This window comes from Cottoperca gobio, chromosome 6 (genome assembly GCF_900634415.1).
Source record: "Cottoperca gobio chromosome 6, fCotGob3.1, whole genome shotgun sequence".
Classification (NCBI taxonomy): Eukaryota; Metazoa; Chordata; class Actinopteri; order Perciformes; family Bovichtidae; genus Cottoperca; species Cottoperca gobio.
Genome location: NC_041360.1, coordinates 7,459,367 through 7,485,130, shown reverse-complemented (window position 1 = coordinate 7,485,130; position 25,764 = coordinate 7,459,367). Strand labels below are relative to the sequence as shown.

The 25,764-nt window shown below is 43.1% G+C and overlaps 1 protein-coding gene across 1 annotated transcript in view; it reads right to left on the bottom strand.

Annotated features, from left to right (window-relative positions):
• The window catches only part of cdh13 (cadherin 13, H-cadherin (heart)), a 320,149-nt gene extending 295,398 nt beyond the window's left edge, over positions 1-24,751 (bottom strand). Inside the window, exon 1 of the mRNA XM_029434516.1 lies at positions 24,515-24,751. Within this exon, the coding sequence (XP_029290376.1) occupies positions 24,515-24,559 (45 nt within the window). The 5' untranslated portion in view covers positions 24,560-24,751. The remainder of the gene's footprint in view (positions 1-24,514) is intronic.
• Between the last annotated feature and the right edge of the window lie 1,013 nt (positions 24,752-25,764).

The window sequence follows — 25,764 nt, the reverse complement described above, 5'->3', positions numbered from 1 at the left end:
TTCTCTACCTTTTCTCTCCTTCTCCATCTTATTAATATCCTATGACTCATTCACAAAAAGGATTTGGTTGGATTTGACAGGTTATATGTCGGACGGTATTAGTTCAAGGATATCATAGTGTGCAGGCCAGGAGAAGAAAAGATACAAGCAGCAGCTTTGCAGTCAATGATACCACCTCCCATTCCTGCTATGCTGATTGTTATTGTCTCATCACTACAGTTCAAGCAAGAGTTGTGACCATCACATAACCAGCTGGGGCTGCAACAAACAATCATTTATATTATCGACTCATCTCTGGATTGATTTCTTATTTTCCCAATTTATTAGTCATTTAGCCTTGAATGTGTAAAGAAATAGAGACAAAAGCCTTCCATAATTCCCCACAGCTCAAGATAATTTCTTCAAATGACTTGCTTTGCCTAACAAACAATTGAAAGTTGACAATGACACAATATAAAACCCAGCAAAATGGCATTTTTCCTAAACTTATCATTCCCAGAGGTTATTCCATTAGACTTGGCATGGTGACGGTAGTACATGCACATGCGGCGGCCAGTAGCTCCCATGAACTTCGCTACATTTTTGTTTTAATTTGTTGTCTTTTCACTAGACTAGCCTGACAAAACACTACCAAGGGCAGAGTGACCGCCCCAGGAGAGGAGCTTGGACGGGAGCTAAGCTAACCCAGCTACAACCGAAGGCTATTCCACTGGACAGCCTGCTCCTGGTGGATGTCTGGTCGCAGGAAAATATGATTAATGAAGAAAGGCTTCAGGCTAACCAAGCAAAGGGAGATCAGAGACTATTGTACCCACATTTTTCAGATCAAGCTATTCGATTTGACTGGAAGACTGCAGGAAAGAACAGGACTCTGGTGGGACGAGAGGAGAATAACTCTGTGTTCACATCAATGATGCTTGGTGCTCAAACCCCAAACTTTGTATGTTAAGTTGCCGACTCTATTATCTGTCCAGAGAATTTCCCATTGCTTTTGTTGCTGCTGTTTACATTCCTCCTGGTGCAAATTAAAATAATGCAATACTGTTTTTGTTTTGTCTTGTTATTCTTGTGTTACATAAATGGACAACAACTGCATTTTGTTGCGCAACCCTGTGTTGCAGAATGATAAGAAATAATTCTTGAAAAAGTGGGTCAACCCACTGTTTAAGTGAAGCCTGCACATCAACCGATCTCACTATTAGTCCTATTAATAGCTTTGGTCCTAAAGAACATAAAAGGCCAATCACCCTTAGTTTGACCACTCTGCATTTTCTGTATCTTAATCCAGGTGATTGTAATGTAGTCTGTTCTGTACAAACAGGAACTTCTAGAAGCCAAAGCAGCCGGATCATTCATCACACAGACATGTTAAAACCCCGGGGATGTAAATTCAATGCTCAGACATTCTCAAAGGTTTATTCTCAGTAACTTGTTTTCACCAGATTATTTGTGCAGTGCAAAATAAAGCTTGACTAATGCTACACAGGTGAAAGATGATTGCACAGGTGGCTTCATAATCAGATATTGAAGCATGGCACTGTCCGTGAAATAACAGAAGACAGAAAACTGAGGAGCTGAAGCAATGGGGACAGTCTCTAAAGTGCATGCTAATGAGCTTTTCAGATAGTCACATGACTTGTCTTGCTTGAGTATACTTCAGTGTGATCAGTCTGCTGGTAATATCATCATCATAATCATTGATGCATTAGGCAGTATGCAGTACTGATGGAGTATGTAGTAACCAGTGAATGAGTAATTGATCTTGATTCATTGATTTAATGATCCAATATCATCAATGCAAAGTATATCATCATCTTTAAGATAAAAATGTATTTTGAAATTCCCATTTCACATCTGTTTCACCATTTCCATCCACCGTACCTCCTTCCTAAACATTCAAACAGAGCTAGCAGCGTTAGCAAATGTTGATAGCAGCGTTAGCGAACGGTTTTGGTGAGAGGTGCTAGCAGCTTAAGGTTAGTACTTTCAATCAAGAGAGACAGACAGAGGGTGTGTGTGTGTGTGTGTGTGTGTGTGTGTGTGTGTGTGTGTGTGTGTGTGTGTGTGTGTGTGTGTGATGGTGAGTATGAAGTTAACAGTAACTTTATAGCTGTGAACGTAGCAGTTCAGAATGTGAGAACTCCACAAGAACCAAGCCAAGTTCCCGTGTCTTGTGTGAAGTAAATTACTCCTGATTGTATTAATCCACACTTGAAAGACTATTATATGTATTTGTCTACCTCAATTAATATGTATTTCTGCACTATATGTATTTTCTGCACTGAATGTATTACAAGCACAATATTGAATGTAAACACAGTAGGAACACTTCCCTTTTAAGAGAACAGGTCAACAACCATCACTTCCTGACTCTGCTGACCAAGGAGCGTGATGGCGCCAACGGGGACCAATGAGGAGAAGGTTAACGCCTTCTCCATGTACTTAGTAATTTGTTTACGAGCCTTTGTTCACATTACTCGCGGAACCGTCAGACAGCAACCTGGGTGTTTCTTAGCAATTCAGTCTGTGGAAACGGTGATGTGATTAGTGTCCTCAGCTGAGAGTATTTTCCATGTTTGACTTATCACGTTAATAAATATATCGATTTAACTAGAAGATTGCTGTTTTGTTTCGACATTCAAGCTCCGAGTTCTTCAACTTTTTCCTCAACACTTGCGTGCCACATGCTGATTAAAGTGAAGCCCAGAAGTCAGCAACTTCACCTCAGGCTCACCTAAGATGGCCTGACCTTTAAGGTGGACCAGATATTTTAATTTTAGTCACAAGCCGCTCACCAGTTATGACCAGCAACCAGACCTCCAAAAACAAGAGGTATATATTTATTATTTGTATTTAAAATAATATATTGTTTAAATGTCTGGAAGAGTAATACAATTGAAAAATTATATTTTAGAAGCTTTTTGTGACATAATATATCAGTATCAGTATAAATGTAACTGATAATGTTAAATGGGCATCACAGGCCTATGAATTAAATCGAACTGAAATCCTCTCGTGGCAGACTTTGTGAAATCTGCAAACATAATATTGTTGCCCAAACAATTAAACCAGGTAAGTGAATGGCAGGAGTCCTTTCAGTGCAGTTAGTTATTATTGTACAGAAAGGGCCAAGGTGAGGAAAAAGGGCAGCCTAGAAGAGCTGTTGAATGATGTGCAATGGTGTGAGATAATCTCTCTCTTTTCTTTCTCTTACTGCACACACACACACCACTGACAGGCTCAACCTGTTTCCCAGTTGTCTGCTATCGCCTGCTACCAAAGGCAGGTCTTAATTCCCTCCAATCACAACTACAAAGCCCAATCTCTCCACTCAGAGAGAGATCCAGCAGGATAAAAAAGATTGCCTCAAACCATTCTCTTTCCACACTCAACACTCACCACAATAGCACACACATGGCAACGTGTAAAGCTCACTAGCCAAGAGAAAAATGAGAAATAGGAACCCACCCACACTTGCAGACAAATACACACGGCTGTATATTGTTTGTCAGTTTTCATATCCTTCCTTATTTACTTCCTGTGTAATACAACGCAGTGAAAATTAAATAATGGAAAACAAGGCTGCACTTTATTTGTTATTTCTCTCACTTCTGCTTTAAAGTTATTGAAAACTTGTTCTTGTCACCATTGTTTACCACTCAGTTTTTTTGCATCCATGCTTCTCTCTTCCAAATCCATTTTCCATTTCTGTTTTCTCTGGGAGTAATAGAGCAAGAAGTCAGGTCGCTCCGGTGCAGGTCATGCAACAGAAGCCAGAAAAGCTGCACGGACAATATGCATTACCTCTCGTTAAAGCGTTGTGATGACAACCTTTTGATAACAACCCTTCAGATGTATTTTCAAATGAGAGTAACATGTGAGAGGGCGGTTGGATCTGACATATCATCCTTCAAGTGCTTCCTTGGCTTAAATCAGAGAAATGGAGGCATGGGTGCCAGAGATGAATGTAAAGAAATGGCACTATAAAAAGCAGAGCCAGTGAAAGCATCAAAATAATGAGCTGGCCGTATTTATTTTTTTGCTGGAAGCTCTGCCTTCAACACTTCAGCTCCAGTGCTGAACAGCCAGCAGCGCCCTGGCTAATGCCTGTATACTGACAGATGATCCAACCTGAATCCAAATTTTTCTACAAATCTGCAGCCATGGCTGGTAATTTGATAATAAAAGGGGTGTTTAGACAACACAGTGGCTGCTACAAGAGTAAAACTGAGCCTGGGATCATGATGGAGAAAAACGTTTGAGCTTCATTAACACAGCTAAACTCGTGCACGAGAGATTTTGACTCCAGCATTTAAAGGTTTATGTTTGGCAATCTAGGGACATGGAGAATAAGTCCGATTTGGTTAACGAGGCAGTTTCATTTTGAGATATGGCATTCCTCTCATACTGGGTAATGGGTTGTCATGCTGGGGAATCCAGGATATCACACAGCTGGTTGTCAAAGTGGGTAGATATTATGAGAAGAGATCAAATTAAAATATTTTTTTGAAGACAAATATCGGCCAGTAGAGACCATAACTAGTTTTCACAAAACAGACCACTTTACATTACATGTAACCTGTACAAAGTCAATATTTGTAAAACAAATACACAGGGAATTATGACTGCATTTCTCTTCAGGTCCACTGGGTGTATACCATTTGGTTTTGATTCTGACTCACCGGTATCATCAGCATTGTTTAAAGCTGTATCTGGCAGATACCGCTCATAAACCCTATATGCAACCTGCCCCACACCAAACAGCAAACAGACAAAGTTACCGGTTCATAGTGGAGCATTTAGCAGCTAAAGAGTCACATGTTCCGCAGAGGAGTTAATATTGAACTGACATTCATCAAGTGGCCAAAAACAGCACTCCAAATGAATGTTAGTATGTCAGCTGGATAATTAAGCAACTAACACGTTCACCATAACAATTTTAAGAGGAGATATATTGAGAATGTTTCATACAGAGCGTTGTTGGTCTCTACAGACGCGAGGGGGAAATACAAACTAAAGTAAAAAGGGCAGAGCATTCAGATGTGCGTGACGATGTTTCCGCAACAGTTATCAAGCTAAATGAAAATGTCCTCGACCAGGAAGGTTAATGTCTTGGATTATATATTTGCTACAGTGATGACATTAAAGTAAAGTAGCATTAGATGACACAGACAGTGAAATAGCAATTCACAACAAAGAGACAAACTGAATCCAAAGTACACCCCTATTCAATTTCCACGGGGAAACATTAAAGCTCCTTTTTCATACACATGTGCTGGCTTGGGTCGACATGGTTTGACTCGGCGAGTCAGCCCAGCACGGCAGGGATTTGCATCTCCGTTTGCATTGGGTTGCATTGTGTTTATTGAAGAATAGCGGCTAACAATGCTCCACTAATTGGGTGATAACCACATTTAATTTCCTATAAATTATTCACATTAAAAGTCCCCTGTTATTTTGTTATTAAAAAGTATTCATCATTAAGAAGAAATATCAGGAAATGCTGAGTTTTGATCAGCAGTAGCCTAACTTAACACGACTCTTTTACAGCTGAAAGCGAAACAGTAAAATAAAGCAGATATCTGCGCGTACAAACAGGACGCAGGATAGAAACTTAATTTCAAACCACAGAGATTCAGTCAGAAAATACAAAAGTACTGAGAGCGCAAATCAGTGCGGCATGGGTTGACTCGGCGTGGCCAAAAGTGCCAGTGAAAAAGCCCTAAAAGCATTGTGGGATAGGAGAACTGGTAAGTGACAGAAAAAGGAGTGGTCAAAAGTTGAAAGATCTTAACTTAAAGCTCTGTAGTGTGTTGCAGAGTCTTGCATGAAACATTGATGCAGTGCTGAGCAAGAATGTTTATTCTTTAGTTGGTCGCAGATAAATATCTGTTGATATTTGTACGCTGCCGGGTCATCCTTGTGTAAACTGAAAGAATGTAGAGAAAACTACAAAGCCAATGTTGCCTTTGCTAACCTTTGGTGGTTAAACTTCACACCTTGCTGCAGCGATGTATAGTTGTACCCAGGACCCTGTGACATTGCTGTTGGGTGTTATGTGCAACAAAGCACACTTCTGACAACAGCCACTGCTGGGCTTGAAACAGTCAATCAGAGAATACAACAAAATACTAGTTTTTGCTTACTCTTTGATGTCTAGCTTTAAAAGCATCACATTTACACTTTGATTGCTATTTCACACACGCACAGAAAGCAAATCCGTCATCAGACACCTAACATTTTGTGATTTCAACACCCATAAAAAATTATTGCAGTTCCTTTCAAATGTGTAGATGCCATGTGTGGCAATTAACCCACAGCAAAAGACGACAATGTTTGACTGCTTTTATACGAAACGCTACTACCTTCCAACCATGCATGCATGCATGCTTGTGTGTGATATGATGCACTGAGAAGAGTTTTGGTTTCTCATTAATGCAAACACCTGCCTTTTTTAAGTGCAATCCCTATCCAAATGCTCCGGACATATTAAACAACCAGGTGAGAACAGACTAGATGAAAGAGAGTCACAGGTGGAAAGTGGTGAGGCAATAGATGGGAATAGAATATAGGTAGTTGCTTTAGAGAGCACAATTTGTCATTCTACGCAGCAGCCTGTGAACGCTCTCACCAAATAAATATTCATGACAAGTGGAAAGGGTCGTTCACTTTCGTCCTCCCACCATTGACAAAAAAAAGCCTGGGTAAATCTCCACGTGAGAAATGACTCTGTCAGGACCCATTTCAGAGCCACAACTCAGCGACCCTGTCCACCTACCGTCCACATAGCAGCGCTGCCACGCAGGTTCTGCCTGCTGTAATTCCTCTATCTCTTTCCTTTCTCCCAACCTGCTTTCTCTTTCCTTCCACTCTCCACCTGCCTCAGCTTTTCTACCATTCTACCATCATTACCTCCAGTCCCTCTCAGTCTTTTTCTCTTTTCTTCACTCTCCATCTGTCCCTTTCACTCTGCATCTTTAACCACAATGAGACTGAAGCTTAGGCGTTGCTCAGACTGGTAATTTTGTGTGGTGAATGCAGAGCTGCTCAATGCTGTGCCATATATCTTCAAATAAGTTTATTGCTCTTTTGCAGACGAGGGCAAGAGCGAGAGTACGTTTTTGCACTGAGGTGGAAGAATGAAAGACAGAAAAACATGGGCAGGTCATGATAGCAAGAGATAAAAAGAGACAGACAAAGATAATGTGAGATAAATAAACAGCTGACTGAGATAGAACAATAATAATCTGAGCTGAATCTATGTACGCCATGCATGTAGTGTTAGAAAAGAGACTTTTAAGACTTGCAGTATAATTCCATCACTCATGGATAAACCGGTTGAAATAAATGGGAACCAAAGCAAAGCAAAGAAGAAAACATGCTAATCTTCATTATCTGAAATCACTGTTTAGTTAGCACATACAAATATGATAATTAAAGCAATAATATGTATTGCTTCAAAAACCAAAACGTCCTCGTACCCAAACGACAGCATCGATTTAGATTGCAACATCAGCTCCTGGAATCTGCCAAACCTTGATGACAACGTTAAAGATTAGATCAAGTGTGAAGACCAAGAGCACAGTTGTCCAAACTAAAAACAGGGATCTCCCCAGCTGTCAGTTCTCTGAGTGGAGCAGGAGAACAGCGGACACGTACAGTGCTCATTAGCACTTCGTACAGAAGTGAGCTGCACGTCAATGCACGTGTGAAAGTATGTATGTGTCATTGAGTGGGTAGTGTGGGATGAGAACAAATGGGGATGGTTATGTGTATCTCTGTGTGTCTTTTAACTCTTCTGTTGGGCAAAAGAAAAGAGATGACATGTATGTCATGTATAACCCACATGTAAGTGAAACAAAGTCCTGTGGATCCTATTAGGGCGCTGTGGGGGCAATTAAAATGGTGCTGGATCCACATGAACACACACAAACACAATAGCACATAAAGCCCAGATGTCGTATTTCAATGTGTTCAACCACAGTGGAGATGGTGAAGAGTCACACAACGCAAGTCAAGTTTCAAATCTTTAATTTGACAACAAGGTCTGTGGGGGATAATTTAAGATCAAGTGTAACATCCTTGATATAGAGTCACGCTTCAGAGAACAATATGGCCATTTCTAGAGAATTCTCTGCAGATAAAATATTGTATATTCTATTCAGTTATTATGGTTGGTATATAGAAATCACATGATGGGTTTAAAGAATATAGAACATGTACAGGGCCAACAAAAGGCAAATATGGTCTAAAGTATTATGAGTCACCGCGAAGTCACCCATTGGTCTGTGGACTACGGTTCTGAAGCCTTGACTTTGGCCATCCCTCTCTGGGAACCATCACCTTATCGTGGTGGAGAGGTTTGTGTGTCCCTATGAACCTGAGAGCTGTATTGTCTGGAGCCTAGTGCTCCTGGTAGGGTCTCCCAAGACAAATTGGTCTCAGGCGAGGGGCCAGACTAGGAATGGTTCAAAAACAACTTCATGAAAAAAAGGGAAAGGAAAGGAGAGACCCTGAGGGAGGGCCTGACAGCGAGCGCCTGGTGGCCGGGTATGCCACGGAGCCCGGTCGGGCACAGCCCAAAGAGGCTACATGGTGCCTCCCATCCATCCATCCTGTGGGCCCACCACTCATGGGAAAAACCGCTGGGGTCGGGTGCGCTGTCACACGGGTGGCAGTGATGGTCAGGGACCTCGACGGACCAGACCCGGGCAGCAGAGGCTGGCTCTGGGGTCGTGGAACGTCACCTCTCTGTGGGGGAAGGAGCCGGAACTAGTGCGGGTGGTGGATCGCTACCAGTTGGATCTGGTAGGGCTTACCTCCACGTACAGTCTTGGCTCTGGAACCGTACTCCTGGATAGGGGTTGGACTCTATTCTTCTCCGGAGTTGCCCAAGGTGTGAGGCGTCGGGCCGGGGTGGGAATACTCACTAGCCCCCGGCTGAGCGCCGCTACGTTGGAGTTTACCCCGGTGGACGAGAGGGTCGCCTCCCTATGCCTTCGGGTTATGGGGGGGAAAACTCTGACTGTTGTTTGTGCCTATGTCCCAAACCGCAGTTCGGAGAATTCGGCCTTCTTGGAGACCCTGAATAGAGCCCTACAGGGGGCTCCAGTAGGGGACTCCGTAGTCTTGCTGGGAGACTTCAACGCACATGTGGGAAACGATGGAGACACCTGGAGAGGCGTGATTGGGAGGAAGGGCCTCCCTGATCTAAACCCGAACGGTCGTTTGTTGTTGGACTTCTGTGCTAGTCATGGAATGGCCATAACAAACACCATGTTCGAACATAAGGATGCTCATAAGTGCACGTGGTACCAGAGCACCCTAGGCCAAAGGTTAATGATCGATTTTGTAATCGTATCATCTGATCTGAGGCCGCATGTTTTAGACACTCGGGTGAAGAGAGGGGCGGAGCTGTCGACTGATCACCATCTGGTGGTGAGTTGGATCAAGGGGTGGGGGAAGACTCTGAACAGACCTGGTAAACCCAAACGGGTAGTGCGGGTGAACTGGGAACGTCTGGAGGAAGCCCTGTCCTGGGGATCTTTAACTCACACCTCCAGCGGAGCTTTTCAGACATCCCTGTGGAGGTTGGGGGTATTGAACCTGAGTGGGCGATGTTCAAAACCTCTATTGCTGAAGCTGCGGTGATGAGCTATGGTTTCAAGGTCTTAGGTGCCTCAAGGGGCGGTAACCCTTGAACACCGTGGTGGACCCCAGTGGTCAGGGAAGCCGTCCGACTGAAGAAGGAGTCCTTCCGTGTTATGTTATCCGGGAGGACTCCGGAAACAGTTGCAGGGTATCGAAGAACTAGAAGGGCGGCAGCTTCTGCCGTGTCAGAGGCAAAGCAGCGGGTGTGGGAGGAGTTCAGAGAAGCTATGGAGAAGGACTTTCGGTCGGCACCATGGTGCTTCTGGAAAACCATCCGGCACCTCAGGAGGGGGAAGCGAGGAACCATCCAAGCTGTGTACAGCAAGGGTGGGACCCTGCTGACTTCGACTGAGAAGGTTATCGGCCGGTGGAAGGGGCACTTTGAGGAACTCCTGAATCCGACTAACATGCCCTCTATGGTAGAGACAGAGCTGGAAGCTGATGGGGGATCATCGTCAATTTCCCTAATGGAAGTCATTGAGGTAGTCAAACAACTCCGCAGTGGCAAAGCTGCAGGGGTTGATGAGATCGGTCCAGAAATGCTGAAGGCTTTGGGTGTTGAGGGGCTGTCTTGGTTGACACGCCTCGTCAACATTGCGTGGAAGTCTGGGACAGTGCCTAGGGGGTGGCAGACCGGGGTAGTGGTTCCCCTATTCAAAAAGGGTATCACACTTCTCAGCCTCCTCGGTAAAGTCTACTCCAAGGTGCTGGAAAGGAGGGTTCAGCCGATAGTCGAACCTCTGATTGAAGAGGAACAATGCGGATTCCGTCCTGGTCGTGGAACAACGGACCAACTCTTTACTCTCGCAAGGATCCTGGAGGGGGCATGGGAGTACGCCCATCTGGTCTACATGTGTTTTGTGGATCTGGAGAAGGCGTATGACCGGGTCCCCCGGGTGATACTGTGGGAGGTGCTGCGGGAGTATGGGGTGAGGGGGTCACTTTTGAGGGCCATCCAATCCCTGTACACCGAAAGCGAGAGTTGTGTCCGGATACTCGGCAGTAAGTCGGACTCGTTTCCAGTGAATGTTGGCCTCTGCCAGGGCTGCGCTTGATCACCAATCCTGTTCGTGATTTTCATGGATAGGATATCCATGTCATATATATGTCATGAAAATGTCATGAAAACAGTTACAGTTATTACAAGAGGAGTATTTGACAGAATAACATTATTATATCATATTTATCATTAAGCAAGATCATCAGTGGAATTACATAAAAACCCTAAAGGGGGACCAATTTTAAACATCAAAGTCAAGGTCTTGGGGAGTACTACTACTAAATGTGTGTACAAGGGCTTATAAAGCCTTTTTGTTCATCGTGGATCGAACACTGTGAGTCCAATTCAAATCCCCAGTGAGCCGAGTTGATTTCCAGCTCATCCAGCAAAATGTATTTTTGTACACAATGCTCAAAAAACACAAAATGACACCGTGTTTTTTCTTTACTTCACTGACATGTGGGTGATGCTATTCCAAACACCTAAAAAGCTGGATAAAAACTTATAACCTACATAAAAAACATTCTCATGTTGGCATCATCATTTGAATGTCTGCCCTCCCACACAGTCATTATCAGTTCTTTGATAAGTCAAATGACTTTCCAACTTGAGCATAGAACAGCAGATGTAGCTTCCACCTACCCACTGCAAAAACAGAGTTAAGTGCTCGAGCCTCTTCACATTCAGACTAGGAGAGAGAATAAATTGTCTGTGCTTTTGATGTTGAGAGTTATCAAGAAGCATCAATGGTCGAGTCAAACACTTGACAAGTGCATTAGCTTTTTAAAGTAGTTTGGTTTGTGAATGTTTGGAATAAAAGTCCTATTAATAACGGTAAATTATTTGAGCATTCCCATGGCTGACTCCTCTGTCTCAGAGAGCTACCATATTTGATTTCAAGAGCAATGGTTCGTTTGTACTGTAGGTGAAAAAGAGAATAAGAGGCCTCAGAAGTGTTTTAGTGAAACAACCTGAAGTACACACACACACACTCTCACACACACACACACACACACACACACACACACACACACACACACACACACACACCCTCTGTCTGTCTCTCTTGATTGAAAGTACACTCGCTAACCTTAAGCAGCTAGCACCGCTCACCAAAACACACACACACATTTACACACCCTAAATAATTAGCTCCTCTCAAATGACGTTGTGCTCTTGCAGCTGCTAAATTCTACTGGCTACTAAAAACTGCTGACTACTGGCTTGTTACTGCACCTGGATTACAAGCTGAAATGTTATCTGGCTCAACACTGCTGTCGCTGCTGCTAACTGTTATGAATGGCCAGTGTTAGGCAAGTTACAAGTTACAAGTTTCAAAGTGTAATATATAAGATATTACAAGTTTAATCTGAAAGCAATAAGTTACTTAACAATATTACTTTAGTCTGTGTAGTGCTGCATTAATGATGAGCAAAATAACCGCATAAGTACGACCGGTATTATCAAATGGAAAAGGGTAATGTTGCTTCATAGTAATCAAAGCACAGGAGCTACAAATCCAGTGTTGGGAGATATTGTAAATCCTAAGGGCGTGTGTCCATATAGCATTTCTTTCTGGCAGAAAAGCGCTGGAATTGCGCGTTGGTTTTGTTTCTATGACAACAATATCTTGACATCATATCCCCACTCTTACCGCCGATATATGATAGACTAGCTTAGCCCCTTTTGCTGATGAATGAAATAACTTTTTGGCCGGGAGCTTGACTTCCTTGTCATTTATACAGTTTGTTTTTTATATGCATTAAACAAACTAGACATATAATGTTTATTTTAGAGATTTATAGATGCTGGTAGGCGGATTAGTTTGCTTGGCACAGTTCCAGGCTAGCTGTTTCCCAGTGCTTCCAATCTTTATGCTAAGCTTATGTAACTATCTTCTGGCTGTAGCTGAATATTTAATGTACAGACATGAAAGTAATATCAATCTTCTCATCTAGTGCTCGGCAAAAAAAAAAAAAAAAAGAAATTCTTCCCATTATGTAGTGACTTTTGCGTAAGCAGGAAAGTTGCTCGAACTTGAACCATCACAACAAATTCAGCAGAAATGTACACGAATATATCATCTTGAGAAGGTTTATGTGTGTGTATGTGTTTTACAAAACAAGTAGGCTATGTGAGCATGGTGACATACTATAGGTGTCTGAAGCTGCATCGGACAGCGAGAGTCTGCCTGCACCGTAAGTGAGCCACACTTGGCCAAGGCAGACTATCATAAATCACAAAATAGAGCCATGTTAATTTAAGCCTGTGTCCTCTGTTGGTAGGAACCCACTGGAACTGGAATGCATGTGTATTCTCTTGTCCTGAATACTCAAACACTAGATGCTGTGCAGCTCTGAAGATAAAAAAAAAAACAAATCTGATGTATTAGCAACAATTCAAACTCACCTAATAACTCACTTAACAAACCCAGTCATATATTGTCTCTGTATGTTTCCTCTTACAAAACAGTTCAAATTGGATAAGAAATCTCATCACAAACGTTTGGGTTGACATTGACATATTAACAGTGTTGGACAGTCCAGTAATTTGTGTTTAATTAAATCCCTAAGAGAAATAAAGTATAGTCAAATAGTCCAGGTGCCATCTGTAAACACAACACTCTAGCTATGGCTGAAAAGCACACTCTCCTTTCTCCTCTGGCTCCATTAGAAATAATTATCTCCCATTGATCTTTCAAACCCTCTGTGGACCACTAACATGAGCTTGTACTGTCTCAGCCTTCAACTGTCTGTCAACAGTGTGTGTGTGTGTGTGTGTGTGTGTGTGTGTGTGTGTGTGTGTGTGTGTGTGTGTGTGTGTGTGTGTGTGAGGATGTGTGTGACCTGCACATCCCAGGTCTGTGCGGTACACTGTTTGACTTGTGACAGCCTGCTGGAGTTCCTGTAATTGTATAGGTTGCTTGTCCCAGCACAGCAGCAGAGTGTGTCCCCTAGTGGGACTCTAGGAAAGGTAGAAAATCCCTCTTTGAGCAGGTCAACCACACGGGGCCCTGTAATGGTGAATGCACTGATAACCGGCCACCCGGTGTGACTCTACTGTTGTGTGAAAAACCAAGCCGTCAGTAAGGGGGCCACCACAGCGTAAAATTGTGTCTAGTAAAGCGTACAGGGTGGGGAGAGGATGTGACAGCGGAGGCATGCAATCCTAATGAAAATCAAATCCAGCAGCTCGCTCCTCTAGCACTAGCCTATAGCACAGCTGCAACCCCCCTATAGCTGATAAGAGAGGTGAGATAATAATATAATACAGATAATGAGAGGGCAGAGGCCAGCTCTACATGGGTGCAAACTCCTGTTATCAGGGGAAAACGTTGTATTGTAATAGAAAAACAGTCTTGATTTTAATGACTGCCATTAATTTTTTAGTCGTTTGAGTTAGTCACTGCATCTGTGTGAGGGGGTGGATCTCTATGGAAATCAGTGCATTCACCTGCCATGCCTCAGTCAAAGCCACAGACTCGTCATTACCTTCATTACTGCTGCCTCAGCCTTCCCATGAGTTTCACAGCACAACCAACTTCACCAAAAGCCCTTAAGTGTACTAGGAAATGGCTATCCAAGCACTTATCCAAATGGGTTGCGAGCTTCGTGCCCTAAACTCTATGTTTTAATTACTTCAGGTCTGGAGGACAAATTTTTGCATGGATCACCCAATGCAGGAACTCAATGAGGCGGACTCAGTATTTTTGGAAGACTCTCTCGAGATCAAAGTGCACGCAAATAGTATACTAACTTTAAGTCACAAACCACAGCAACAAGCACGTCCCACCCGTGTGCATCGCTTTTTAGTGTCCCCTAGGAATGGTTTCATTTGTTATATGTGGCAGTTGCAGCGTTTCTGTATGTGGTTGTGCTTTGTGTATTTGCAGCTGTTGTCAAATTGGTGAAGATGCTTTCTTCATTTCCTTGTGTTTTGTCTATTTGCGCGTTTTCTTGAGTCACAGCGCATTGAGGTCACCGTAGAACTACATATTGTGTAATTATTCTCTATACCATTTAAAGAAAGGTATAGCTAGTGATAGCGAGATGAAGCTTCATGAAGCATTGAAGCTTTCCATCCAATTGGTTTGCACATGTGCCGAAGCTTCATGGTGCTTCATTTGCTCTACTGCGCCATCAAGTGGACAATAAATGTAAAACCGGCGAAGTGCAAGGCTGCAGTGGATGTAAAGTATCTTTTTTCTTTGACGCACACATATAAGACTGAATATATGAATAAGACAAACCCGCTGTTCGTGGTACGGCAGGTTCGCGAGGCTTCGAAAGTCATCACATACGTCATCAACACAAGCCTCGATACGCACTTCACAAAAATCTTCTGCAATTACTCGACACATGCTTCGAAGAATAAAAAAAAGCCCTTAATAAAACAAATTCATATTAGAGATGTGATGTTAAAGGTAGAAGAAATATTATTTCAATATTATTTCAATATTTCTCAAATTAAAGTATAAAAATGCAAGTAAAGAAAAGGTTTTAGAGGAGTTTGTAATTTGTCCAAAAGGTAGTCTGTGTAAAAATGAATATGTAATAGTGAGTAAGACAGAAAATAGAAAATAGATGGCAAAGTTCACTTCAGTATCTTATCTTAGAAACACTTCTTAGCTGTTAGTAGAGTTTACGTGAAATATCCTCAGTAAAATCTACTTCGAACTGTTGTTCCTAGCTTTTTCTAAGTAGATCTCACTCCACCTTTTTTTTTCAGTGTAGCCGCAAATGAGTAAATGAAGAACGGATACAATTGGAAGCTAATGGCAGCTTATTTGTGGTTATGGAGATAGGCCAGGCACTCGTAAGCACGGTGCTGTCAGTGTGAGATGGATAATTGAGAGAAAAAACAAGACAGGATGATCAAAGAGATTTCTATCCAAACTCAAAACCTGTCACATCTGTCTTTCAAGCCACAACGATGTTTCATTTCCCCCAGAAATATCCTATGGCCTCTTAATGACTAACACTCCTCTCAAGCAGGCCTTCTGTCTATGACATCTGAGCAACTGGAAGGAGTACCTTTGTAGATGAGGATCCTTTCATTACGAATGAAGAAAGCACTTTCCTGTGTGAACATATGAATCTGGAATTGTCAAATATAGCAGCTCTATAACATTCCCTGGCCTAAATATTGCACAAAAGTAACATCAAAGTGAGGATCATCAGGGCACCATTTAAAGTGAGTTCAAACAGTTTACAACATAGTGAAACCAGTACATAGAACTGTCATGGACGAGGTCATTACCGATCCAATGTCTTCCTTCTTGGTTCGGCTTTTTCCCCCCCTCACTTGATTACTTTTGCCCCATAATTTTCCCGCTTTAATATGAAAAAAATAACTATATTAAATGTGTTTAAAGTAATTCACTGGATGTGGAGGCCCCTCTCTGTCAGTGTAAGGCAAAAGTTGTCTCCCTCCCATTCCCACACATGGTGACATCAAAAGCAATAAGTGGGAAGAGCTATTCTAATTGCCTTGAAGAGACCTGGCTGCGTAGGCACCAATGTAGTGCTGTGTGTGCTTGCTTCAAATGAGTCCTCCAATTCCTGTCTGTTTCTTGACAGTAAAGATCAGAGGTTTAAATGGCCACTCTACCTCTGCAAAGCACCTTTTTTCCAAAAAGCTTTTACCAGGGACCATGCTGACAAAAATGCACAAGCAAACATGCGTACCCACCTACGCGTAAACCCAACCACAGTTGGGTATCTGAGTGGCAATTATCATTGACAGCCCTTCAAACAATAGCTGGCATTTTGTCGCCATCTAGAAAGCAGGGGCGGTACTGCACGCATCAGGGCAAACAAAAAGATTGATTTCTTTTTCACACAGGTCAAAATGTCTCCCGTCTGATGTCTCCTGCAACACGAAAGCAGCTATAATGTAAGAAGGGAGCTAGCAGACAGGAAGAGAAAGGGCAAAAATTAGATTAAAAGATTAGATTGTGTGAGTTGCCTCCCAACTGGAGAGAGGAGGAAAAGGCGGGAGACACATTCAGAAGAGGAACAGGAAAACCTTTAGAAAGGGAAGTGAGTTGATGAAAAGAAGAAATTGTAAAGAGACAAAAGGATAAAGTGAGTAAGCTGGAGTGATTTCTTGTAAAAGTCAAGAAGACCTTCTCAGCTATCAGTTCCGTTTAACAGCAGAGAGGGATTTGATTACTTCAAAGACACTTGCTGAACACAGAGTGAAGTGAAATACCCCAGAGTCATGTTGGGAGAGAATGAAAAAGTAGGGCTGATGCCTTCAAACAGTCACATCATATGCTCCGAGAATAAAGTGGCACATCATAGATTCAGTTTCCTCTGGAGCTTTAAACCAATGTTAAAGTCAAGGTGATGATACATCTTGCATGATTATAAAGGCTTAAGACTATATGTAGCATTCTTAGCTACCTTCATATTTGCAACAAAGGTGCAACCTTGTTTATCTTCCCCAATAACACAGAATTTAACACGTTTTTCTAAAGCTAACCTTGAAACCAGTTCCGAATAAACTGGAAAATGGCACTTTCAAAACAAATGTCAACATATAATTATTATGGGGAGGATTTAACAATCACAGCGGATTAGGAAGTGAGAAATGAGAAGCTTTATGAAGTGCACCGGTCAGCAGAAACACTTGAGTGCATAAAGAATGCAGCCAAAACAGCATCCATGATTAATCAGCACGATGCAAGTCTCTGCCACTAAGTAATCTTCTATTCTGTTAGCTATCTTTGCTAACCCAATTTGTCTGTAAAAACAAATATACATACACATACAGTGCACTGCAAAGTAAATGCAACACCTTGCTATCACAGTCTCAACAGACACTTAATATGATAAGCATCGTATAAAGCTATAGGATTTATTTCAGGGCTTACATGCTGGATTGCTTTTAGACTGAACAGCTGCTTTCCTATTTTAGTGTGCATTTTCACCTCTATACTGTACTAACAATTTGCTTTGGGTGGCATTTTTTATGACAAATGGGGTTGACTTTAAAACTTCTTAATTGTAAAGTTTATTGTTTGACTAAATAAACAGATTATGTGCATGTTTCAATTTATTTCCCAATATCAAGGGTTTAGTACGTTGAGTTACCACTTTTGGCTCATTTTAAGCGAGGAAAAACTCCATATTAGTATTCCAGAGGTAGACTAATCCACAGGGGATAGTGCAAGGTAAGCATACACCAGGCCATGCATCACATACTCTTGTGTTAAGATGTACGCTCAATTTTTTAGACCTCATTAAACTGTAAAGTTACCACCCTGAAAAAAATCCACGTTGAGGACCTCAGAGACATAAAAGAAAAAAATACACACAAATGCTCTTTTAGGTGTTTATCTAAATTTGGGTCTAAAGCCTAATTGGAGCTAGGTCATGTTGAAAGCTGGTGGTGTTGCTTCCCCCTGAGGTATTACAGCACAGTTGATAACTGTTAGGATTTTTGAATTTGCTTCCTCAATGCTGCATTTGGTTTGATAAGTGCAAGTAAATACAGAAGCCTGTTTATTTTTGCTTCTTTCTCCTGAAAAAGACAAGAACACAGAGGCTTTGATTTATATATCTTACAGTACTCTACTTCTCACCTATCAATTTAGCTACCTTGTGCTATAGCATGGCTCATCTATCTTCAGAAACAACGCTAGGGAGCCACTCACCTACCAATACGCTCCTGAAAAATAGATCAAGTGCAGCTGGCAGAAATCCGCCTCTTTTGACCCTGTGGCTACGATTAACAACACGGCGAAACAGTGATGAAAAGCTCGCTATTCAGTGACCGATACTAAGTGGCTCTTTTTCATGACTCACGAATGGTGTACAACACATCTATTACCATAACCAAATAAAAGTGCATCATACCAACAATGGAGCACTACTCACTGACAGGCTAATGCAACTTACAACATCATCGCCTGCTACTATCATCGGCGAAAGTACTCTTGTGGAAAAAATGGGACCCGCAGTACCAGCTCTTTTACATGAATACTCCCACTGTGCTGCTGGCGGCTTCACACACTCCGCGGCAATAGAGAGGAGTCATCGCAATCACTGCTGAAAAGGAAAAAAAAACTTGTGTCTACTGCCAAACATAGGCTCAAGCTTGTGTGTGTGTGTGTGTGTGTGTGTGTGTGTGTGTGTGTGTGTGTGTGTGTGTGTGTGTGTGTGTGTGTGTATGTGACCGAAAAAATGAGAGGGGAGGACATATCTGGATGTTTGTGAGTGTGGCGAAGAGATAGACAAACAGAATGAGTGAATAGCTCATGAATATCTGTAATGTGTTACAGAGAGTGTTTGTCAGAGTGGATGGCAGCGGAGGAGGCACGGGCAGAGAGACGGAGAAAGTGAGAGACAAGGGGTGGGAGCCACTTCTCTCTTCCTCACACACTTTAAGTGTTGTATGACTGAATTGCTTCTTTTTTTGGGGGGGAAGGGTGCGTTTTCTTTTAGCCGCTATCTCTACCTGGGTATTTATATTTCTCTTTATCTGTCTTTCAACTCGTTTATCTGTAAGTTTGTTCATCTGCTTGTCTGACCACAAAATTGACAAGAGAAGAACTGAGATGAAAGCGTGATAAACTGGATGGACAGCATCGCATTGTACTGATGTGTCCTTCACACATGGTTACTGAGGCCTTTGTATGTGTCTGTGTGTGTCTTTTTCCCACTAAAACGCATCAGTACTCACAAATAAGCCATTAAGCCACTCTCCTAGGATGCAGGGTTTTCGTTTTATTTTGATTTTTTTTCACTTGGCACATTTCACCAGTACACTACGCAATATCCAATAATTAGGCCACTTATATCGAATACAGGCAGATTCTAATGGAGTGCTAACGGGACATATTTACTTTAATTACTACTCTCACTATCTCCAGCCCTCATCCTCCCTCGCTTCGTCCTCCTCTCACATTCACTTCCTTCCTCAGGAGAGCCGGGTGGCACCGTCAAGGGAGAGAAGATTGAAGAAGAGTGTGTTTCCCTCAAAGGTCACACCCTCCCATGGCAGACTTAAGATAGTGTTTGACCTTATAGCCCCGTTACAGCACAGTGCTGCTCAACCACAGTCACAGGGGAACACACAGTTAAATAAGAACACTAACACAAACATGTTTCAGACTCTCTCATTAAAAAGAAAAACAATTGTGCAACTGCACAGGTGTGCACTTCATGTGTGTGTGTGTGTGTGTGTGTGTGTGTGTGTGTGTGTGTGTGTGTGTGTGTGTGTGTTGGTCAGGTGTGCATGCATGTGTGTATGTGTTCACTTACAGGAAGCTTTTAGAGTTAGATGTTTTCTATCAATAACAGCTGACTCAAAAATAAAAGAAAGAGCACGATAACACAACAGACAGTGGTTGGCTGTGTGAAAAAAGCACAGTTAAGTAGGATGTGAAGGAGACCAAAACCTCAAAGCCCACCAATAGAAAGCCTATTTGCCAGTTGATTGTTATAGCCAAAGCAACACCAGGGTACATTTAGACAGCAATGTTTACAGTAGATTGGTATTGGGCTGCTCTCACTTGAGCCATTTCATGCTCTTTTTTATTTTGAGTGTTTTGTGTGTCTCTGTAGGCTGATAAAATTGCAAACCTTGCTGCAATTTTTCTAAACTCTATAACCCTTTATTCCAGATGCTCGACGATGGAAGAGGAAACACCGGCGAGCAGTGAGAGAGGAGATGAGGGGGGAATGAAAGTAGAGCAAGGAAGGGGGTAGACAAAAAAAAAAAAATCATTCTGCTTTAATGACTGGCATTCCTCATTAGTGGAGCTTTTGTAGACTATCATACTGTTGCTCCTTAACCAGACTCCATTGTAAAAAAAAAAAAAAAGCCCATCACTGAAACAGCACTCCGTAATAGAGGGGTGGCATGTTCACACACAGAAATCTTCTTGGGAGAAAGAAGAGGTAAGCTAAAGGTCAGTCGGCTTTGAAGGGATGATTCATAGTAACCATGACATGTACAGTTCATAAAGAGGAAGCCACAGGAAAGTGCACCCTTCATTATCCTCTACAGAGGTTAATGCATAAGCCCTGTATGACTGAACAATAAACATATTGGTATGTATGATTAGAACTGGCTCAACATGGGGAAAATATAGCGATTTAAAGAGCACAGCAAGCCCCTCTATTGAATATGTGTGTGTGTTCATATCTCACACCTGTTGCTGCTCTCCCGAATAATAAATGGCGCTTGACATACCAGGAATGGCTGTGTCCTCTCTTTTTGATAATTCTAGATCAATGAAATGCCTTTAGGACGGAGTGTGGGTGAGACAGAACAGAGGGGGGGAGTCAAAGAGGATAAAAGAATAAAGCGTGGCAGTCTGTGTCAGGCGTCTCTGGGTGTGAGTGTGTGTCACCACGAAGGTCAGCACTCTTTATGAGTAACAGAACACCATGGAAACTTTTTTCCTCCAGTGCCACACTTGAAACATTTTTCCTGGAGACAATGACTTACCTCCTCTCTCTATCTGCCTCTCCCTGTGCTTGCTTAAACAGGACACTTTAACAGTCCGTTGGTCACTGCGCCCATAAATGTCCGTGACAGCAAATCTTTCTGCAGACACGCCCAGGTGCCAGCCCAGAATTGAAACTGTGAGTATAACTGTCATCCAACGTCTACTGCTGAGAGAGAGCGAAAGGAGGAAATGACGCTGAGCCTTTTGAGTAAAACAATGGATGATTAAAGGTTGGTAAATCACATTAATTAGGTAAAAGACTAGTAGCAAAGGGTGGGAGGATGTGAAACTGAACAAAAGCTGACTGGGGAGAAAAAAACCAAATATAAAACAAAAGACAGACGGAGATGAGGGAAGACAGGGACTCAAAGTGGGGAAAGAAGGGAAGAAAACTCCTTGCACCTGCAGCTCCCAGCTGTGCTATGCTTATTCTGAATCATTGCTCCACCCGGAGAGATTGCTTAGCATTTCATTTGGAAAACAGGGATTTATTGCCCAGGAGGGGGCTGCTACTGGTGTGTGCGCCCATATGTGGGTGTCTGTGCGGTAGGAGGAAAGTACTGCAGCTTAGGGCAAAGAGGAACTTGGCTCCCTACCTGGGCATCTATAAATAAGAGTAACCTCGATCGAGACCACACGCGATAATAAGGTGAGATTGGACGTTCTGATTCTGAGAGGGAGGGGGGCACTTACAATTTTCATGTGAGTCAGGTGGAATAAGTGTGTGTTCACATGTTGCATACATGTACATGAGTGTGTGTTTCTGAACAAGCTGAGGGGAAACATGATATAAATGTTTTCAGTGGTTTGCATTAATGTGCTTTTTTCACTTAATAGATTAATTTACATGTGGGGGGGGGGGAAACATATTTACAGCTACCGCTTCTGGTGGGACAGCCAGATGATAGAGATTGCCCCATGGAGCTGGGTCAGCCTGTAAATCAGCCCACCAGTAGTACAGGCCAAAGCACAGCCAGCACCATACATCTCACCTGTTACAGACCTGGCACTGTCTTTGAGTAAATTTATTTATTTAGCAAATGCAAAGTCCTTGAGCTAAGCCTGGTCTGCTGTGTGGAGGATGACAAATCTTCCATTTAGACTTCGGGGAGGTCAAGCTTCGAAGATGGGTTCCATTGATTGCTCCTCTCCCTAAGCACACACTGGGCTCGGGCTGCTGCCACCCATGGAGACAGGCCGAGCAGGGGCCGGTCCTGAATCTGTGGAAGGTTTAACCACTGTTGTGGGAGGTTTGTGATATGGATTTGTTGAGTTGGGTCACCGGCTGGTTAGGGTTAAGGTTTGGGAAATCCTCCCATTTCTTTCCCCAAGCAGGTTGGGTGGTAAAGTCTGCTGGTGTTTTTCTTTCTTCAAAATTGGTCATCTATATCAGAGGTTCTCAAAGTGTTTGGGTCCAGGGACCCCTTACAGGGAAAAACGGCCCTTATATTTGTAACATAGGTTAAAGGGAGATTTTTCAAATTTTCAACCAGATCTGTGTCACAGCAGTGTGTCCAGCCCCTCATACACACTGAGTGATGGTTGTGTTAATGTTGTGTTTGAATGAGTGTGTGTCTTTGACTGAACTTTGACAGTGTGGAAATACAGATTACCAAAATAAATGTCTCTTGGTTTTGAAGACGTGTTTCCGTACTCTTCATAATGAATGAATCTAGTCAATGTAAAGCCTCCCCCATGTGTGTGTGTGTGTGTGTGTGTGTGTGTGTGTGTGTGTGTGTGTGTGTGTGTGTGTGTGTAGGGTAGGCGGTGTGGAGTGCTTTTGTGTTCAAGAGAGGGCAGGTCCAATAAAACAGAGAGCTAAATAATTTCTTGGTAGGCACTATTAGCCTAAAACATGACCGGCTCAGATCAGAATATCGAACTACAACGTGGAAATGAGCCGATGGCTTATCCAATTAAAAATGAATAATACACAACAGAAAATGTGCACTAAGCCTACACAGGTCAAACAAGAAATACCAAATGAGCTGTGCTGCCGGCTGCCTTTCAACACATCCTGCAGAAGGAAGAGAGAGCGATAGGATAAGAGAGGAGAGAGAAGCAGCACAACAACACAGAGTTTACCAAATGAGATGCTTGCCTGCTACGCTTCGGGGCCTTCCCATTGTTGCTGTTCTCAGGAATACTCTCAGCCTGGTTATTTTTAAAATTAGCTGCCACTTAAACTTTTGCAGCGTGCCATGAGAGGAGCTTCTGTCATCAAGTAGGCTACAAAGTGAGGACTTCAATGCATCATTTGCACTGATCTTCTTGTAGGGAATATGTATTTGTCATGAGGAGGTCAGAGGTCAGAGGTCCAGGTAGCTGCAGAAAAGCGACCCTGCAGCTGGATGCATCTTTGCTCAAGGGGCACTTGAACTCAGAGATGTTATCCAAGCCAGAAATTTCACATGAAGTGTTAAGAGATGTCACATCAAATTGAGCTGCCTGGATGCTGCCCTTCTCAATTTAAATATTCGTCTAAAGGCTTGACTGGCAGACACAGCTGTTCCGAGTTACCTCTGTCTCTCTCCAACCACCCGCATATTAAAGTCAGATCAAACGGGCGAGTGCCTCTATCACAGTGGGAATTAAGGCTTTATTAAATATCCCGAGAGAGATTCCACGTCCACGGAGAGCAATAGACTGAGTGAAATAGAGAGGCGCCACAAATAACACAGCAGAGCGGCCAAGTTAGTTCTCTCTCTCTCTCTCTCTCTCTCTCTCTCTCTCTCTCTCTGTCTCTCTCTCTCTATCGCTCTCTATCTCTATCTCTCTCTCTCTCTGTCCTTCTCTCCTCTCCTCCATCCGCCTGTTTGTTTCCCCCCTCACACACTCACACACACACACACACACACACACACACACACACAAGCCCAAAGAAACGCTCAAGTTGGTGGCTGAGCGGAATATAGATGCGACTGGAGACAAGAGCCGGAGCCGTGATTTGCACATAGACATAAGATACAACCCTCTCCCCCTCTCTCTCTCTCTCTCTCTCTCTCAGCTCCCCTGCTTCTCTTCCTTCTTTCCGCCTCTCTCTTCTCGACAAAATGTTTAAAGGCATTCCTAAAGTGAGCGACCACTGCAGATCACTAGACCCGAAACCCCTCTGCCCCCAAAGTCGGTGCCACAAATGACACACCATGCGCACACAGAGAGAATATACACGGATAAACTTGCCCCAGCACGGCACTAATATGTGGCTCTGTGTTATGTGCAGACTCGGGACAAACTTGACAAGGCAGCTTATTTGCGCTAAGTGTAGACCGAGCGAGCGAGAGCAGGCGGTTGCCCCCAAAACAAGGACAGTCGGCTCTGCGTCTCAGTGAAATTGTGATCCCAAATCCAACACTCTCTTTTTTTTACCCCCACACACACATACATCTGTCCTGTCTTACCTGGGGGACGAGGAAAGCCAAGAGGATGCAGACTCCAATCTCCATGGTCGCTTTAATTTCTCGCGGTGTGAAACAGAAAACAGATTCAAGACAGGGTGATATAGGCTGGGTCAGCTCTGCTCATAATTCCACTGTCCAAGCGCTGGGGATAGAGGAAAGCCTTTCGCCGTGAGCCTCCAGCTGCCAACTTCCCCCAAATACAACTGCAGTCTGATCAGCAAAGCATGGGATAGTGGAGCCGAGACCACAACCAATAGATTTATGAGGAGGACGTAGAGGGGGGGTGTAGGCGGAGGAGGTGAGACGGAGGGAGAGGGGAGTGGAGGTAGGGTGAGGAGGGGGGAGTCGTCTCTATCTAAGTGGAGGGTCAGCATCACTCATTTGTTTTGTTGTGGCCACCCAATTATTTTGCGGAGTTTTGAGGTGCAGCAGCAGGTTCGAGGATGCATCAACGTATCATCACCGGCCGTTTGTTTCCCCCTCATCAGACAGCTTTATAGCACTTAATCCAGCATTTATTACCCGTCCCCTTTTAAAGGTGATTTACGTCTCCTTGCGTCTTATATTCAACGCTCGGGAAGCCTCTATTAAATGCATCCTGTGTATGAGCGCACATAACAGCGGTGATGCCTGCGGGGCACCCTGAGAGAAAGAAACTTCAGTAATGACACATTTTAAGGCTTGTCTAATGTTATACTAAAACTACTGTTACTTCTACTACTACACAATGCCTCTAAAAGAGCATCATGTTGACGATACCATAGGTTACAATATTCTGTTCCTGAATGTAGTATTCTAAAACCGTGGTGGTTTTAATTGTTCATCATATGCACTGTTTTTACTTCCTCCCAGCTCTATAATGAATTGTTAATATGTGTGGGGAATTTTATTTGGATGTTTGTCGGATGGAGCGTTTTTCTTTTCATTCGGTGCCACCTCAGCCTCCCTCCCTCTCGCTCTCGCTCTCTCTCTCTCCGTCTCTCTCTCCGTCTCTCCATCTCTCTCTCTCTCTCTCTCTCTCTCTCTCTCTCTCTCTCCCTCTCTCTCTCTCTCTCTCTCTCTCTCTCTCTCTCTCTCTCTCTCTCTCTCTCTCTGGGATAAACTGATTTATATTTGGATTGAGTCAAATCTTCTCTGTTACTGTACGGACAGTACACCTGCAGGATTGCATATTAAATTGCATATTAAATTGGATCAACTGACACAAGAGAACAGAGAACGATTATTTTCATTATGAATTAGTCTCCCAA